We start from the raw sequence: 18,453 nt of genomic DNA, 5'->3' as shown, positions 1-18,453 counted from the left end.
ACACAAACACACCCATATATACACAAACACGCCCATATATACACAAACACGCCCATATATACACAAACACACACGTATACAAAAACACACACAAACATACACACAAACCTATACACATATGCACAAACACACCCATATATACACAAACACACACATATACACACAAACATATACACATATACACACCCATATATACACAAACCCACACATACAAAAACACACACACAAACATATACACACAAACATATACACAAACACACCCATACACACACACACACACACACACATATACACAAAAATATACACCAACATATACACATACACACAAATACACCCATATATACACTCACACATAAACACACACACAAACAAACAAACATATACACACTTACCTTTAGCGGAGCGCAGACTTCTCCTTGCGACGGGTGCCTTCCACTGCATCTTCTGCGCATGCGCCGAGATGCGCCGAGATGCGCGTTCACGAGGAAATGACATCGTCAGGGCGCAGAGGATGTCATTACGCATGCGCGGCTACCGCTAAAGGTAAATAGCGGTGGCCGGGAACCTAGGCAACGAGCAGGATACAAAGAGGGACCGACCGCAACTTCAATCAACGATATCAAGAAAACGACATCGCTGGACGACGGACAGGTAATAAGAATTCTTCTTATTTTTACATGGGGGAGCTTTATAGCTCCATTTATCAACTTGGGACAACCCCTTGACCTGCCTAGGTAGAGTCGTGTGTTAACCTTAGACCATACTATCCCCCCACCCCCATTTAGTAAAGACACATGACACCGAGGTTGGATGTGAAATGGCCACAGCAGCCGTTTATTAATTTCACAGTTTTATAAAAACAATTTAAATCCGAAACATTCGGATAACTAGTTAGGAATCCACCAGAGAATTCCTCCTAATAATTCACATGACCCAACATGGGTCAGAATCATAAATAACAATTAAACGTTAACATTAACCCGAGCAGAGGAAGTCCTTGAAGCCCCTTCAGATGTTCCTTTCAAGAACACACCGAATTAGCCATCTGCAAACCACCAATTACCTCCAGCCGTAAACCAGCTCGGAAGCACCGTTCACCTCTGCAGATGGCTCCAACCACTAGAAGTCCACTTCAAGGGGATAACACCCGATGAAGCCCTCAAGTGATATACCGACCACTAGAAGTCCACTTCAAAGGGATAACACCCGATGAAGCCTTCAAGTGATATACCTTCTACCAGAAGACCACTTCAAAGGGATAACACCCGATGAAGTCTTCAACCATGTACCTTTTTTGGGGGACGCATACCCCCGATGCGACCCCCCCACCATTTTGTACTGACTGGCCTCAAGGACCCCCCCCGCCAGCTGCCATGACAACAGAACCTACTCCGGAAAAAAGAAAAACAAGTTAAATAAGCACACAAAATAACACACAACACTCATAGACGGACGTACATAAGACCTAAGGAGTAACAAACCAAGGGTGGGAGGGTGGGAGCTTGCTTACTCTATGTTACTCCTCCCGCTGCTTCCGGCTCAATGCCGAGAAACAGCGGGAAGCGCAGTAACAGCCCCCCCCCGTCCCCCTTAACTCCTCCCCGTCCCTCCTTCAGCTCCTTCCAACCCAACTTTCCCTCACCTCATTAACCCTTTCCCTACCAGGACGGTCATGCCGGCTTCCCTTAACCCTGCGGCTGCGTCCAGCCTCTTCTTGACCTGCCTAGGTAGAGTCGTGTGTTAACCTTAGACCATACTATCCCCCCACCCCCATTTAGTAAAGACACATGACACCGAGGTTGGATGTGAAATGGCCACAGCAGCCGTTTATTAATTTCACAGTTTTATAAAAACAATTTAAATCCGAAACATTCGGATAACTAGTTAGGAATCCACCAGAGAATTCCTCCTAATAATTCACATGACCCAACATGGGTCAGAATCATAAATAACAATTAAACGTTAACATTAACCCGAGCAGAGGAAGTCCTTGAAGCCCCTTCAGATGTTCCTTTCAAGAACACACCGAATTAGCCATCTGCAAACCACCAATTACCTCCAGCCGTAAACCAGCTCGGAAGCACCGTTCACCTCTGCAGATGGCTCCAACCACTAGAAGTCCACTTCAAGGGGATAACACCCGATGAAGCCCTCAAGTGATATACCGACCACTAGAAGTCCACTTCAAAGGGATAACACCCGATGAAGCCTTCAAGTGATATACCTTCTACCAGAAGACCACTTCAAAGGGATAACACCCGATGAAGTCTTCAACCATGTACCTTTTTTGGGGGACGCATACCCCCGATGCGACCCCCCCACCATTTTGTACTGACTGGCCTCAAGGACTCCCCCCGCCACCGCGAAACAGGCCTTGACCACCTTAAGCCTGTGAGTTCCTCCACACCACCACCGCCCTTTCTATGCCTTCTGCTATCGCCAAGCTCCAAAGATCAATGCCAACCTCGGTCAGATGAACCCCGTCACTTCTCCAGAAATTCCCCACTCCTGACTCCAAATCCCTATGCCTCACGCAAATGCCCCCGTTCTTTGCCACAAAACGAGACACCGCCCGGTTAACTTTTATGCGAGCCTTATTGACTCTCTCCACCGATCTAGCTAACCGCCAATGCTTTCTTGGGACTATGTCCGACCACACTACCACCAACTTGGGATAAGATACCCACAAACACAACATATCATGTTTGATATCCCGCACCAACTCACGAAAAGGGCGGACTCCTAAATCATTCCCACCCACGTGCAACACTAGAACCTCCGGAACCCTATCCAGCCGCACATATGTCTGGAATTCCGCCAACACCCTGTTCCAAGACATACCTCTAAAACCCAGCCAATGCACAACCGCATCCTGTCGCGGAATGCGCAACTGGCGACCATCCGGGCGGACGTCCGCCCTCAAAGCCCCCCAGTGCACGTACGAATGACCCATCAACCACACCAGACAAGGAGGCGAATCTGAAACGGAAAACACAGTTAAGCACCACCATATAACATTTTCAAACATAAACAACAAAATTACAACATATGGGGGCGGACATAGGACTTAAACCTTTTAGACTCCCAACGACCAATACGCCTCACCCCCTCGTCATCCAACCCCCAGCGCCCCGCTTCCGTTGCTGCGCCAATCCGGAAGGAATGAGATGAATATGAGCCTGCCGCAACCCCCACTGCCGTCAAACATTTTTTAAATACAGCTCCAAACTGAAACCTGGACAAAAACGACCCGTCCTCATGACGTAACAAAGGCAAATCTGGAGACCCCCTGTTTCTCGTAAAACCCCGCATGCACTCCACTGGACACATGACCGACCCCGGGAGAGCGAACAAAACTATCAGTTTACCCTTCCCTACTTGGTCAGTTTTAGATCTACGCAACCATACCTCCAGCCGATCTGCAAAAAGGCTCACCTCCCCAGATCTCAGCCCCCCTGCCTGTTTAGTACTTGGCGACACCAACTCACCTATTCTAAATGCTCCGAAGAACGCTAACGAAAAAGCCAACCGGAACAGATCCATTTCATCTGAAGAACGACATACCGATCCTAATGAACCCCCCAACGAGCCAAGCAAAGCAAACGACACCGGCCTTCTACTATCCGCCTCCACCCTACCTCTGCGCAACCCCTTCAAAGCCTGCGATACCAGAAATTCCTTCGATACATCCCGCAAGCCCCGCAACTTAAGCCCAAACGCCACAGCAGATATGAACCGGTTCACCTTCGCTACTGAAAACCCCGCCTCCCAGGCATCCCCTAACCAATACAAAAGTGCCACCAACCTGTCTCTATCCGTATTGACGTCACCCAACTCTCTTACCCACTCCTCCCACTGCCTCCAACAAGCAGCATAAGCACTCCACGTCGTGCGCGCCAAAGACCTTTGTAACAGCTGCTCTACGGGACCGATACCAGATCCCAAAGATGCTCCGGACAAGCCAAACCGAGACGTTCCGCTCCCGGGGCCAATTGCCGAAACCGGTCCCACTGCGAGCGAGAAAGAGCATCAGCAATACAATTCCGTACACCCGGGACATGCACCGCCACCACCCACGCGTTCAACGACAAACACACCAACACTAAATGTCGCAACAATTGAACTACCGGAGGAGAAGACGCCGTGATGTTGTTAATGGCAAGCACCACCCCCATGTTGTCGCAGTAAAAACGGACCTTCTTATCCCTGAGCCTGTCCCCCCAAATGGTAGCCGCCACCACGATGGGAAACAGCTCGAGCAGGGCCAGATTCCGCGTGAGTCCACTGGACACCCAGCTAGCCGGCCATTGACCTGCGCACCACGGACCTCCCCCGTAAGCTCCAAAGCCACCCGCCCCAGCCGCATCCGTGAAAATATTCAAATCACTCGTATCCTGCGCTGGGGCCATCCATAGCGAGCGACCATTGTACTGGCCCAAGAAGTCATCCCAAACCTGAAGATCAGCTCGGTGCTCCTCCTTGAGCCGCACAAAATGATGCGGCGCACGCACTCCCGCCGTTGCCGCCGCCAACCTTCTACCAAACACCCTTCCCATCGGCATAATCCGGCAAGCGAAATTCAACTTCCCCAGCAGCGACTGAAGCTCCCTCAGCGACATTTTCTTCCTTCTACAAGCCCGTCGAACCTCCAGCCTCAAAGCACCCAACTTATCCGCCGGGAGACGACACTCCATTGCCACCGAGTCTATTTCGATTCCCAAAAAACAAATCGTCGCTACCGGGCCCTCCGTTTTTTCCGGCGCCAAAGGAATCCCAAAATCCCTCGCCACCTTCTGTAGAGCATGAAGCAGATTACCGCAAACCGGCGAACCCCCCGGGCCAACGCACAAAAAATCATCCAAGTAATGGATCAACGAGTCGACCCCGGATGCCCCCCTCGTTACCCACTCCACGAAGCTACTAAACGCCTCGAAGTATGCACAAGAAAGGGAACACCCCATCGGAAGGCACCGATCCACGTAAAAAGCCCCATTCCAAAAACAACCCAACAGCCGTTGGCTTTCTGGATGAACCGGCAACAACCTGAACGCCGCCTCGATGTCAGTTTTTGCTAGCAGCGCCCCAGGACCCGCAGCCCGCACTAACCCCACCGCCTTATCGAATGAGGTATAAACTACGGAACACAACTCGTGATCAATCCCGTCATTTACCGACGAACCTTTGGGATACGATAAATGTTGAATCAAACGAAACTTTCCGGGCTCGCGTTTAGGGACAATACCCAAAGGGGACACAACTAAATCTTTTACCGGCGACTCAACAAATGGCCCCGACATGCGACCCAACGAAACTTCTTTTAACAACTTTTCCGACACGACTTCCGCATGCAAGTAAGCCGATTTTAAATTCCTCCGCGTAACCGGAACCTCATAAGGAGGTGGAGGAATAACAAACCCAACACGAAACCCTTCATAAAGCAACTTAGCTGCCGCCCTATCCGGATACTCATTTAGATAAGGGGCCATCCTTTCCACCCTCACCGGCGACACCCCCTTGACCAGTCCCGTGCTGGTTCCCTGACCTCTTTTTTCGCAAGCATTTTGCCGCCCCGTGTGATGCACCATTACACTCGGAGCACACGTGCTTGAACTTGCACGTGGCCCCGAACTTGCACTGACCTTCATTAAATTGCCAGCAAAACCCCGCCTTTCCCCCGCCGCTTTGTCCACTCTGACTAGACTGGCCTCCCTGGCCACCGCTCCCGGGAAAGGGCTGCCTAACCGGAGCCGTAACCCGTAACCAGAGAGCAATATCCTTCTGGTCCCACCGAATCGCCGGCCGAACCGCCTTCCGCTGACGGAATTGCTCATCATATCGCAGCCACGCCTGACCCCCATACGCCCTATGAGCCTCCCCAATGGCATCAAAATAACAAAACAGCGCCGAACAATTTTCCGGCGCCTTTTCCCCTATCACACTAGCCAATATGGCGAACGCCTGCGACCAATTAACGAACGTCTGCGGGATCAGCCTATACTGCCGCCGTTCCTCCTCGTCCTTTTTACTCTCATCCCGCTTGCTCTTATCCAAATTAAATTTAGCCAGCGGCAAGAGAGAAAAAATTTCAACATATTCGTCTTTCCAGATCCGATCGCGCACCTCCTGCTTTAAATGCGCACCCAACGGACCCTCAAAACAAACATACACCTCCCCCCGAGCACGATCGTCCATACGCACTCGATCACCGTCCTTCTGTGCCTCGGTCTGTACCGACACCGCGACCGCCTCTCTAACCGCCACCGCAGGACGCGCCTGTAACGATCCCACGTCCCTGGGGCCTTCCCAAACTATCGCAGGAGACACTTCCGTTACTACCGGCGCCGCGGCCCTATCCAGGCGCCCCACCAGCTCCCGTAAGCAACCCACCAAATCTGCCAAACCCGCTCCGTCGCGTCCGCCCGCGCCACTACCAGCCCCCGATGCAATGCTAGCAGCCCCCCCGCCGACACCCGACATAAAAATCGCTGGATAAGACAATGATGGAGTTATACACTCACCGGGCTGCACAGGCGCTGTGTTCCCGTCAGCCGGACCATCCTGACCTCGACGATACACGTCCAGTTCACCTTCCTCCAGTTCTTCTCTCGCCGACGACTGTCCCTCCCAACGACCTCTTCGGAACGGGGATGAGGACGCGCTGACCAATGGGCCGGCAACCTGCCGCCCGACCGCCGGGACCCAGACTTCCGACCGGACCTGTTGCCTCGACGTCGCTGCAGCTCTAGGCGTCCGTCTAGACGATCCTGACGAAGCCTGCCCCCTGGCCGGAACATCACCATGCGGGGCGGCCGTACCTTGTTCTCCACGTCTTCCATCTGATGGGGGAGGGGTGACAGGGAGCCCAGCCTGCGACTCCCTGCTTACCGCCGGACCCCGTCGTGGCCTGGGATTCCTGCCAGGACGCAGGGCCTGGGAAGGGGCGGTCCTCCCAGCTGCCTGGCCTGCAGCGTCCGGGATCGGGCTCCCTCTGCGACGCCGTGTCCGCGGGACTACCTCCGGACTGAGGCGCTCTGGAGGTCGGGACCGCCGAGAGGGACGGGTCGACCCAGCCTGCATCGCCGTCACCCCTGGCACCGCTCTCTGCCTGCCCAGCGCAGGAGCGGTTGTTGCCGACTCCCCCCCCGCCGCCATAGCCATGCTCGTAAGGGGGCCGGGGGAGGGGAGCCTGTCCCTTTCAACAGACCCCGAACGCCGTGCCCGACGTGGCGAAACGGCGTCCGGGATCCTCGTTATTGCAGCCACGGTCTCCTCTAGCCATCCGGGACCGTGGTGCACAGCAGCGGCCCGCAGCCGCTCTAACATAATGGCTTCTGCCATTTCTAAAAACCGGGCAACGGGGAGCTTGCTTACTCTATGTTACTCCTCCCGCTGCTTCCGGCTCAATGCCGAGAAACAGCGGGAAGCGCAGTAACAGCCCCCCCCGTCCCCCTTAACTCCTCCCCGTCCCTCCTTCAGCTCCTTCCAACCCAACTTTCCCTCACCTCATTAACCCTTTCCCTACCAGGACGGTCATGCCGGCTTCCCTTAACCCTGCGGCTGCGTCCAGCCTCTTCTTTAACTGCTGATGAGCAGAAGGAGGGCACAGCTCAGTCTCCTGACTTATAACTGTGTGACATTTACGTGTCTGCTCATATCGGAGTACTTCTTCAATAGGAGGACCGACATGGCTTGTCAAGCTAAAGAACAGCAGGGCCCGCGCATGCACGTCCCTGGCTGTATAACAGAACAGCCCATACATGGCACGTCGCTAGTGACGTACCGTATACCAGGCAGAAACTTTTAACAGTTTGACCACATGATAGGTAAATGGCTGGTAAACAGAGCGAGCAAAGAGAGTGACGTCACTCATGTGCCCCATGGCAGCATTGGGAAATGGGGCCAATTTTGATACAGTAAATGCATTACAAATGTAATCACATTCCATGGTTAAAAACACTGACACATAAAAGTTTTAACTCGGAAAACCCTTTTAAGTTACAGCCTGTATTATAGTCTAGATTTGCATTCAATGTCTTTACAAAGTTTCTCAACTTATTATGTGGATTGAAAAATACACTTTTAAATATTTTTAATTTGTGCTATACATTTTCTCTGATTATGCTTAGCATACATAATCTAAAATGCATATACATACCTATATGGAATGTTATATTGTAGAAGTGAATCCTTTATTTGCTTAACATAGGAGGAGGGAACTCTCATGTGGACTTCTCTCCCAGCATGGATTGCTTCCGGGGAAACTGGTTTCCACAAATCAAGCTGAAACAAAAAGAATGAAATAAAGATTATTAACGCTTTGTTAATTAGTAACAGTATACATCATATACAAAAGCTTTAAAGGGGTTTTCCAGGGACATTTTTTTCTCAGGACATGCAGCGCACGAGCACTGAGGAGTTTTATTAATAAGTGGCAAATAGGGCAGGTATTGAGGCATAATCAAAGAATTCAAAGGGGCGGGCATTGAGGAGACTGTGGACCAATCGGATGCCTCAAACCCGGGTGTATGTGAGAAGTCCCAGGTTTGAGGCATCCTATTGGTCCACGGCCTCCTCAATGTCCGCTCCGTTCATTCTTTGCTTGTACTTGAATAGCAGCACGATTTCCTTTGCATGTATGCTATTCCTCAGTGAAAATTGAGGAATAGCATGCACGCAAAGAAAATGCAGATTATATATTAGGAACTTTATTAAATAGTTACAGAGAATATTAGGTCAAAAATTTTGTATCCCTGGAAAACCCCTTTAAGGGCCCTATTCACAATTTTTTTTGGCCTACGTTTAAAAAAATATTGAGAAGCCGATGATGTATATATTAAACAGATGTCTTTGACGTATGCTATACAGTGGCATATGTCACCCATAATTGCCATGTTAAATAAGCTTTTTTTTCAACTATTTTTTTTTAAGGATCCTGTAGTATGTTATAGTGTACTCTATTACGTTATTCTATAATTTAAAGAAAGTATACCGATGTATATCATGTCGACGGAGGCCAAATGGACACTCTTTTGGCCTAAGTCAAGCTAATGTAGCCCTATGGACATGTTTAGCTCTCCCGTTGTACACGCTAAACGTAGGATGTGATGTCAATGGGGCCCTAGCCACAAGCTGAACTGCTGTCTGGGATATCATCACAATGTGTTATCTGCAGTTTAGCATATAACTGCTGGTTAACTTTATGAGTAAATAGCTCAGATTTATAATGAACACAGAATATTCTACAGTGAAGTTCAATTACAAATTCAGCTGTGTCACATCAGTAACCACTGTTTCTGAAAATCTACATGTATAACAACGTAGCCAATACAAACATTTGTCTTATGTAGGGGTGGGATGCAGCTGGTTATCCTAAACAGGTTGTTAAAAAAGGGTGTTGCACTACATTCAGGGGCTCAGTGTAGGGGATGTGCTGCAAAAGCAAAGAGCTGAAAACCTCTGAGTGGCAAACTGTAGAGATGAGTTGTGGCCGGGAGATATCGTCATGGCTGTCTGTCTGATATCGTCATGTGGCGCCATATGCATCAGTCAGCCGCCATTAAAAACGTAGCGCCAACGACTGGATATACCAGCAACCAGAAGGACATAGTGCCTGATGAAGGTCTAAGTTACTACCGAAACGTCGCACACACTTAGCCTCTTGCATCAATTTTTTTATGAAATAAAAATTCAAGATTTTCAAGAAACTTCAAACTTGTGTGCCGAATACTTCTTTATCATTACTTGGGCATTAGAACTGTCTTAAATATATCATACTTTTGAATATGACCAATCCAATAGGCATTGAATTCTTTGTGTTGAGAGATGTACTTATTTTCTCAGCAATATTATTGTTCTTACCAGCCACTCATTTGTTATCTCCTGTAGATATTGAGCATGCTGGGCAGTCTGTGGCACAATTTTCAGAACTTCATCTCTATAGTAAATATAATAAATCATTAAAAATACTAAGCAAACATACACTAAAGGGTCATATAACAATATACCAGAAATGTTAAGTCCTAGACTGTGTACACAGAAGGGCTCATTCCACACGTAGCGGAATTGCTGCGTATTTTACATCTGGAATTGTGGACAGAAAATAAGTGGGCGTTGTAAAGAGCAGTGTATGACGCTGACCAATCAGCGTCATACACTTCTCTCCATTCATATCCATTTGTATTCACTGCACAGCGTGATCTCACAAGGTCACGCTGTGCTGTCAAATACACCCACATTAACTTTACTGAAGTGTCTTGGGAGTGAATAGACATTGCCTCCAGCCAGGATGCGATGTCTATTCACACTTCCGACACTTCGGTAAAGTTTGTGTGGGACTTACTCACACAGCACAGCGTGATCTCGCGAGATCGCATTGTGCTGTCATTCACAGAAACGTTACCGAAGTGTCGGGAGTGTGAATAGACATCGCGTCCTGGCTGGAGGTGATGTCTATTCACTCTCAAGACACTTCAGTAAAGTTAATGTGGGTGTATGTGACAACACAGCATGATCTCGTGAGATCACGCTGTGCAGTGAATACAAATGGACATGAATGGAGAGAAGTGTATGACGCTGATTGGTCAGCGTCATACATTATCTTTACAATGCCCACTTGGTCAAAAGGTAAAAAATGCCCAGTTGTCTATTAAGAAACTAATTAGCATAAATCTAAAATCGTTTTTCAAAATAAAAAACACTGTTGTTATTTACATTACAGCGCCTGTCACATTATGTAGGAGATAGGGCACTTATAATGTGGTGACAGAGCCTCTCTAATGTTCTATTAGTTGGCAGAGATTTCTCACTATATAAAGGAATGCTTATATTGTATATAGATACTTTAAGGTATAATGTAGCCACATACTGTATGGTGGCCAAATACCTGTCACTTGTTATATGGCTTTTACTCAGGGTATGAGTTATAGATGTAAAGATTAACCAATAAATAAGCATTTGGGATAATTTATAGAAATGATTTTGCAGGAATTGATGCAACCTATTGTCTATTGTCTAACCTATGACTATTGTCTAAAATATTGTCTAACCTATGTCTAACCTATGACTATTGTCTAAAATATTGTCTAACCTATTGTCTAACCTATGACTATTATCTAAAATATTTTCCAGCCCTCTTTGAATGTTAATATTTGGAAAGCTATTGTATTAGGAAGTATTAAATGATTTTATCATGCTGTACATCTAACGCTTTGATCTTATGTGAACAAAGTGCAATATTATTTTTGGATAATGCATTCTCCCAAGGTTTAGCTATTCACAGTTATTAAGATTCAGTTGCTTGCTAAACCTGTCAATATTAACATCTCATAGGAAATATTTTTCTTTGCAATGAGCTACTTTACAAGGTTGAGTAGACATTTCATTTAAGTCATCAGATGTTCCATTAGTTGAATGGAGTAAATTTAAAGAACTAAAGTTTCCTTTATTTTTTAAACTTTCTGTATATAAAGGAATTTTAGCATAAACAATATGTATCTTAAATTGTGATGGCAGTTGGGTCTGTACTCACCTATCATACTGCACCTTTAAACCGAACCCCTCGTGTAAAAGGGCTCCAAGTAGGCAGATAACCCAGGGAAGAGACTTCATCCTCCACCAAGGTTCTTGACTAGTGCTCTGTGATAGTGCTTATTACTAAGTGTGTGTAAATTAGCAGAATACATGTGTGATCTTGATGAACTTTGTCATATAGATACAGCTTACTTTATTATTCAGGAATGAAGATTATACGAACATAAAGTAATAAAATATTTGCATTCACGGAGCTAAGTTTTTTTCTCTTTATGTTGCACTAATGTATTTTATGTAGGAAAAATGAGTTTATTTTGCTTATTTTTAGAGTATAACAAAAAATAATGCAAAAAATAACAAAAAATCAATTACTGTATTTCTAAAAAGCAACTGACCACTCTATAAAGTAATAATTATTTAATATATATATACTAACAACTTGAGCCTGCCTACTCAAGAAAATCATCTGTACAGTGGAGATGAAATTATAAAACATTTAGTATTTTGCAGCAGGGTAACAGCACTATTCGAACATCAGAAACATTACTGTGACGGACTTTGTTACATTAGGTCATCTAGACACACTAATAATACAGAGCTAGATAGTACAATTTTGTGCAGTAGATTCCCTCACAAAATGGCAATTGGAGGGATAGAATTTTTTTGTAATGTCTTGTACATTCCTTTCCAGCCATTCAGCAGAGTTGAAGGGAGGAAATATTGTAGTTATGGATCGCGCTGATTATGCTGGCATGGTTAAATGGGCAGACACTGCATCGGAAGCCTCTTCGTATTACTTTCCCAGTGCATTCATTTGACAAAAAAGGATCAAACTGAATCGTATAGTGAAGTAAACATGAGAAATGAAAAAAAGTTGTTTTTTTTTTTGCTTAGATTGGGTCAATCTCCCACTCAATCAGGTTAGAATGTTACATTACGTTACTACTTATACGACTTTAAATAAAAATCCTACAGATCGATTTCTTTTTCTCACCAAGGCTAAAACACATGATCTTATCACTCTAGATGAGTTCAAATGGATGTGCCATTCAAGTCCTACTATGGCCACGTTTTATGCATAGTCTAAAATCCATAAAATCACTCACGCTGTCCATGACAGGCCCATCGTTTTGGGAAACGATAACCTTACACAAGGTATTAGTACTTATGTATACAAAATCCTTTCACCTTTTGTTGTCACCTTCCCCTCATACCTACGGGATACTAAGGACACTGTCACCAGGATCCATGAAATTAATGTTACCCTCACTACATTGATAGCCAGCATTGATATTGAATCACTGTATACCAACATCAACCACAAACTTGTCATAACAAACTTAGCATAGAAGCTGTCAATTATTTTCTTATCACTAAGGGTATTCAATTTAACTCACACACCAATTTTGTTTTGTCACTTTTGGAATTTTTATTGACAGACAATTATTTTCTTTTTGACTGAAAATATTATCATCAAATAAAAGGTACAGTGATGGGTACAGTATGCACACCCACTTACGTGAGTTTATTTTTAGGATGGTGGGAAAATATTCAAGTTTTTTCAGAGAATTTACTTTTTTACACTTGTCACATTTTGTTTGGGGTCATTATATTGATGACATCCTTATCTTATGGGATAGAGAAAAAAAAAATATTTTCTGATTTTCTCACTATTCTAAATAAAAATACTATAGGTATGAAATTTACCCATGATATAAATGCTAGCACCATTAATTTTCTTGATTGAAATATTTCCCTTGATCCTGATGGCAGTGTCCTTACAGATATTTATTGTAAACCCACTTCTACCAATGGCTTTTTGAATTGCAACAGTTATCACCCTTCAACTTTAAAGAAAGGAATCCCAATAGGACAGTATTTGAGAGCAAAAATAAATTGTTCAGATGAAGCTGCTTTTCAGATTAAATGTGACAGTTTATATTGTAAATTTATAGCATGATCCTACCCCCAAAAAAAGTCTACACAGAGCCTATGCCAGGGCAACTAATAGAAGTGATCTGTTGTGTAATTGTAATAATAAAAACTTTAAGGAGTCTGCTAATGAGATCAGAAGTATTGGAACATATGACGTTTGTTCTAATCAAGTTACTAATGTTTTTCATCAACATTGGCCTATTTTATATGCCGATCCTGATTTATGTGACGCTATAACTGTGACAACTAGCATAACCTATCGAAGGGGCAAGAATTTTAGGGAGTTTCTTGGCCATAGCAAATATATTGGACAGTCTATACCACAGACTACAAGGCTTAAATCTCCCATCATAGGCTCCCATCCTTGTAGGCAATGCTCTTTCTGCCCATTGATGCCTAATGCCGAAATTCTATCAATGGCAGGTCTTACGTAATTAGACAATTTATCAATTGGCAGAGCAGTGAAGTTATATATATATTGTTAAATGCCCATGCCAAAAAATCTCTGTGAGCAAAACTATTCAGCAGTTTAGAAGACGCATCTAAAAACATCTCAGCTCTATTAATAATAATAAAGAAGATATGCCATTATCGAGACATGTGAGGTCAGTACATAATGAAGAGACCAGGACACTCCAATTTTGGTATATCACCCTGGTCAAATTGGGCACTCGAGGTGGAAATCTATATCGTAGACTGTTACAAGAGGAAGCCCGTTGGATCCATCAGTATGGCAGTCTGAGCCCTGGTGGACTCAAAGAGGGTTTCACTTTTATGACTTTACTCTGAAAAATACTCAAACAAATTATCTGAAATTTGAACAAATTCATCCTGTCCATCACTATGATAAATATTTCTAAATATATTTATATATAACATATTACAATTATATTCAGCTTCTAACCATATATTTCTTATGGCAACGGTACTTATCTCTAAATTCGTATGGGCTTATATAGTTACATAGTTGGTAAGGTTGGAAAAAGACAAATGTCCATCAAGTTCAACCAAGGGATGGGAAAATGGAAGGTAAAAATTTCTACACAAAGGAGCTAATATTTTTTTGTTCTAGGAAATTATATAAGCCTTTTTTAAAGCCATCTACTGTCCCTGCTGTGACCAGCTCCTGCGGTAGACTATTCCATAGATTTACAGTTCTCACAGTAAAGAAGGCTTGTCGCCTCTCAGGTTGAACCTTTTGTTCTCCAGACGGACGAAGTGCACCCTTGTTTTTTTAGGGTGTTTTACATGGAACAGGATTTCACCATATTTTTTGTATGTGCCATTAATATATCTATGTAAGTTAATCATGTCCCCCCCTTAGTCGTCTTTTTTCAAGGCTAAATAGGTTTAAATATTTTAACTTCGATTCTCCATGCCCCTTATTAGCTTCGTTGCTCTTCTTTGTATTTTTTCCAACTCCAGGGCATCCTTTCTATGAACTGGAGCCCAGAACTGAACTGCATATTCTAGATGAGGTAGCACTACTGCTTTTTAAAGTGGTAATATTACATCCCTGTCCCGTGAGTCCATGCCTCTTAATACATGACTATATCTTGCTGGCCTTTGAAGCAGCTGATTGACATTGCACGCTGTTATTTAGTTTATGATTTACAAATACACCCAGATCCTTCTCAACAAGTGAATCCCTCAGTGTAGCTCCCCCTAGGACATATGATGCATGCAGGCTGTTGGTACCCAGATGCATAACTTTACATTTATCTACATTAAACTTAATTTGCCAACTGGACACCCAAACACTTAGTTTGTTTAAATCCGCTTGCAATTACAAACATCTTCCATAGACTGAACTATATTACATAGCTTGGTGTCATCTGCAAAAATAGAAATAGTGCTATTAATCCCATCCTCTATATCATTAATAAATAAGTTGAATAATAGTGGTCCTAGCACTGAACCGTGGGGTACACCACTTATAACCGGGGACCATTCATAGTAGGAATCATTGACCACAACTCTCTGGATACGGTCCTTGAGCCAATTCTCAATCCAATTACAAACTATACTATCTACACCTATAGTCCTTCATTTACCCATTAGACGTCTATGAGGGACAGTGTGAAATGCCTTTGCAAAGTCCAAAAACACGATATCCACAGCGGCCCCTCTGTCTAGGCTTCTGCTCACCTCTTCATAAAAGCAAATCAGGTGAGTTCGACAACTTCTGTCCTTAGTAAAACTAGCTGGCTGTAACTCATAATACTATTTTTTTTCACATAATCCTGTATATAGTCCCTCAATAGCCCCTCAAACATGTTCCCCACGATGGATGTTAAGTTTACTGGTCTATAATTATCCGGGTAAGACCTAGAAGACCTAGAGCCCTTTTTGAAAATAGACACCACATTTGCCCTGCGCCAGTCCCTTGGCACTATACCAGTGTAGCAAGGTTTGGATAGCACTAGGTAAACCATGGGTAGATGTGTAGGGGCCCAACCCAATCCAATGGAAAGAAAGTACTATGCACACCAAATGGGAGATTTTCCAAATAAATGATTTATTTTTAGCCAGTAACAGTGCGCGGGACGTTTCGGTCAATACCATGACCTTCTTCTAGCACTGTGTTTGTACTGGATCCTGTGTGAAGGTGCTTTCGTATGGAGGCTGAGCGCCTCACTCTAGCGGTCAGCCGCCATACGAAAGAGCCTTCACACAGGATCCAGTACAAACACAGTGCCAGAAGAAGGTCATGGTGTTGACCGAAACGTCACACGCACTGTTACTGGCTAAAAATAAATCATTTATTTGGAAAATCTCCCATATGGTGTGCGTAGTACTTTCTTTCCATTGGCACTATGCCTGTCACTAGAGAATCTCTGAATATTATGAAGAGGGGGACTGAAATAACCGAACTAAGCTCTTTAAGAACTCTAGGGTGTAACCCATCTGGTCCCGGGGCCTTGTGTACATTTATTTTATTTAATTTAGCTTGGACCATATCTACATTCATCCAATTCAGTATATCAATATTGATATAATATGATATATTAACAGCACTGGCACCGGCTATATCAGCTGCTCTTTCTTCTGTAGTATATACAGAGCTAAAGAACCCATTTAGTAACTATGCCTTCTCTTGATCACATGTGACCAACTCCCCATTACCACTATCTAGGGGTCGTACATGTTCAGACCTTGGCTTTTTTGGATTTATATACTTGAAGAATTTTTGGGGATTTGTTTTACTATCCTTGGCCACCTGCCTTTCATTTTGTAGTTTTGCTAATTTTATTACATTTTTACAGATTTTATAATGCTCTTTTTAATTTAAAAAGGCTACAGATGTACTCTCAGATTTGTATTTTTCAAATGGCCTTTTTTTGTCATGTATTGCCCTTTTTACAAAAGGTGTAAGCCATGTGGGGTTTAATTTTAGTCGTTTGTGCTTGATACCTATAGGAATACATTTTGCACTATAATTATCCAAAGTAGATTTGAAAATCTCCCATTTATCACTTGTACCATTATTTGACATTAGTTCTTCCCAGTCCCGGAGGATCCTCTGGTGGTCCCAGGCAGTGAACTGCTGCATTGTTTCCCTGCCCCGCTGCTTACTCTTTTAGGCAGGGCTGCCCGGTACATAACATTTATGGGCAGGATGGCACGGGCCCCCTCATGCCCGGTGGACCTGCTAGCACCGGGAAGGCCCGGTGCTAGCGACTGCCACATTTAAGTGTATTTTCATCCTCAGAACGCAGATACAATTGACTACTATAGGCTGCAGGCCACATTGGGCCTGCAGCATATAAGGTGCTGGGAAGAATCCCTGCGCAGGCTGGTGTGATGTCCTCACTGCATCAAGCTGGCTATTAAAGTTTTAAGAATTTTTGCGTTCGAAAACTAAAGTAGATAATTCTGCCTGGAAAAGAGGGCTTAAAAGACAATTTTAATATTAGCTCATTAAAATGGACTAGAATAGCCTAAAAATTCCCTGAAGATACCAAGCTAACCAGTTAGGTAAAGACTAGATAAGGGTATCAATTATGGATAATACAAAAAATGAATTTATTGAAGAACTCACCCCAATATCTAGCTAAACTTATAACACCTGTCCCTACCTGGACTATATAGCAAAGTGTGCATTCACACTGAATAAAGATCTGATACCTGAATGAGTGTGCATTCACACTCCAATAGTGTGTAATCACCCTTAAAGGGGTTGTCCGAGATACCATCATATTTTCAAAAACCCCTTTAATGCATGTAATTTATAAATGTAAATACATTTGTAATATAGATTCACCGCCTGAAAGAATGATTAAGAAATTGTTTATTAATTGTATTAGTTAAAAATGTGGCTCAACCAGCCACTAATTCCAGAACCAGGCATAAGCAAGTGATTTGCGACAAGAAAAGCGTCCAAAGTGAATGATGTCTCTCTAGCACCCAAAGACCAACTTTCCCTGCTTGTAGTATAATATTTTGCTATATCCTTGCCATTAAATTAAAATCTATCCAGATCCTACGCGTTTCAGCATAACAACCAAAGCGATGCCTCCTCAGGGATTCCTAGATATAGATTCTTAAATTGTTAAAATGTTTGAACACTGGATAGCACTGTTCATGTGCTGATTATAGCCTCCAGACGTGTGCACTGCTCTGATACACTGGCCGTACACGCGCCGGAGAAACTACAGGCTTAAGAGGTTGAGAGCCCGCCCTCCAAAAGTCGTCACCGGGAAAGTTGGTCTTTGGGTGCTAGAGAGACATCATTCACTCTGGAAGCTTTTCTTGTCGCAAATCACTTGCTTATGCATGGTTCTGGAATTAGTGGCTAGTTGAGCCACATTTTTAACTAATACAATTAATAAACAATTTCTTAATCGCTCTATCAGGCGGTGAATCTAATTGAATATATTGGAACGACATTCCTTATTTTACAGTGAATTACATTTGTAATATACTTACATTTTCCAAAGTGGTCCCGTTTCCAGATCCTGCCGTGGGGAACTTGACTGGTGACGTCAC

General features: G+C 44.2%; 1 protein-coding gene across 1 annotated transcript in view; it reads right to left on the bottom strand.

Annotated features, from left to right (window-relative positions):
- The window catches only part of LOC142656599 (carboxypeptidase O-like), a 63,689-nt gene extending 52,082 nt beyond the window's left edge, over positions 1-11,607 (bottom strand). The window contains exons 1-3 of the mRNA XM_075831530.1: positions 11,528-11,607; positions 9,859-9,934; positions 8,156-8,280 (exon numbers count right to left, since the gene is read on the bottom strand). Coding sequence (XP_075687645.1) covers positions 8,156-8,280; positions 9,859-9,934; positions 11,528-11,607 — 281 coding nt within the window. The remainder of the gene's footprint in view (positions 1-8,155; positions 8,281-9,858; positions 9,935-11,527) is intronic.
- Positions 11,608-18,453: the final 6,846 nt, after the last annotated feature.

This window comes from Rhinoderma darwinii, chromosome 6 (genome assembly GCF_050947455.1).
Source record: "Rhinoderma darwinii isolate aRhiDar2 chromosome 6, aRhiDar2.hap1, whole genome shotgun sequence".
NCBI classification, from domain to species: Eukaryota; Metazoa; Chordata; class Amphibia; order Anura; family Rhinodermatidae; genus Rhinoderma; species Rhinoderma darwinii.
Note: the sequence above shows the minus strand (reverse complement) of the source record. Positions and strands in the feature narration are given on the sequence as shown.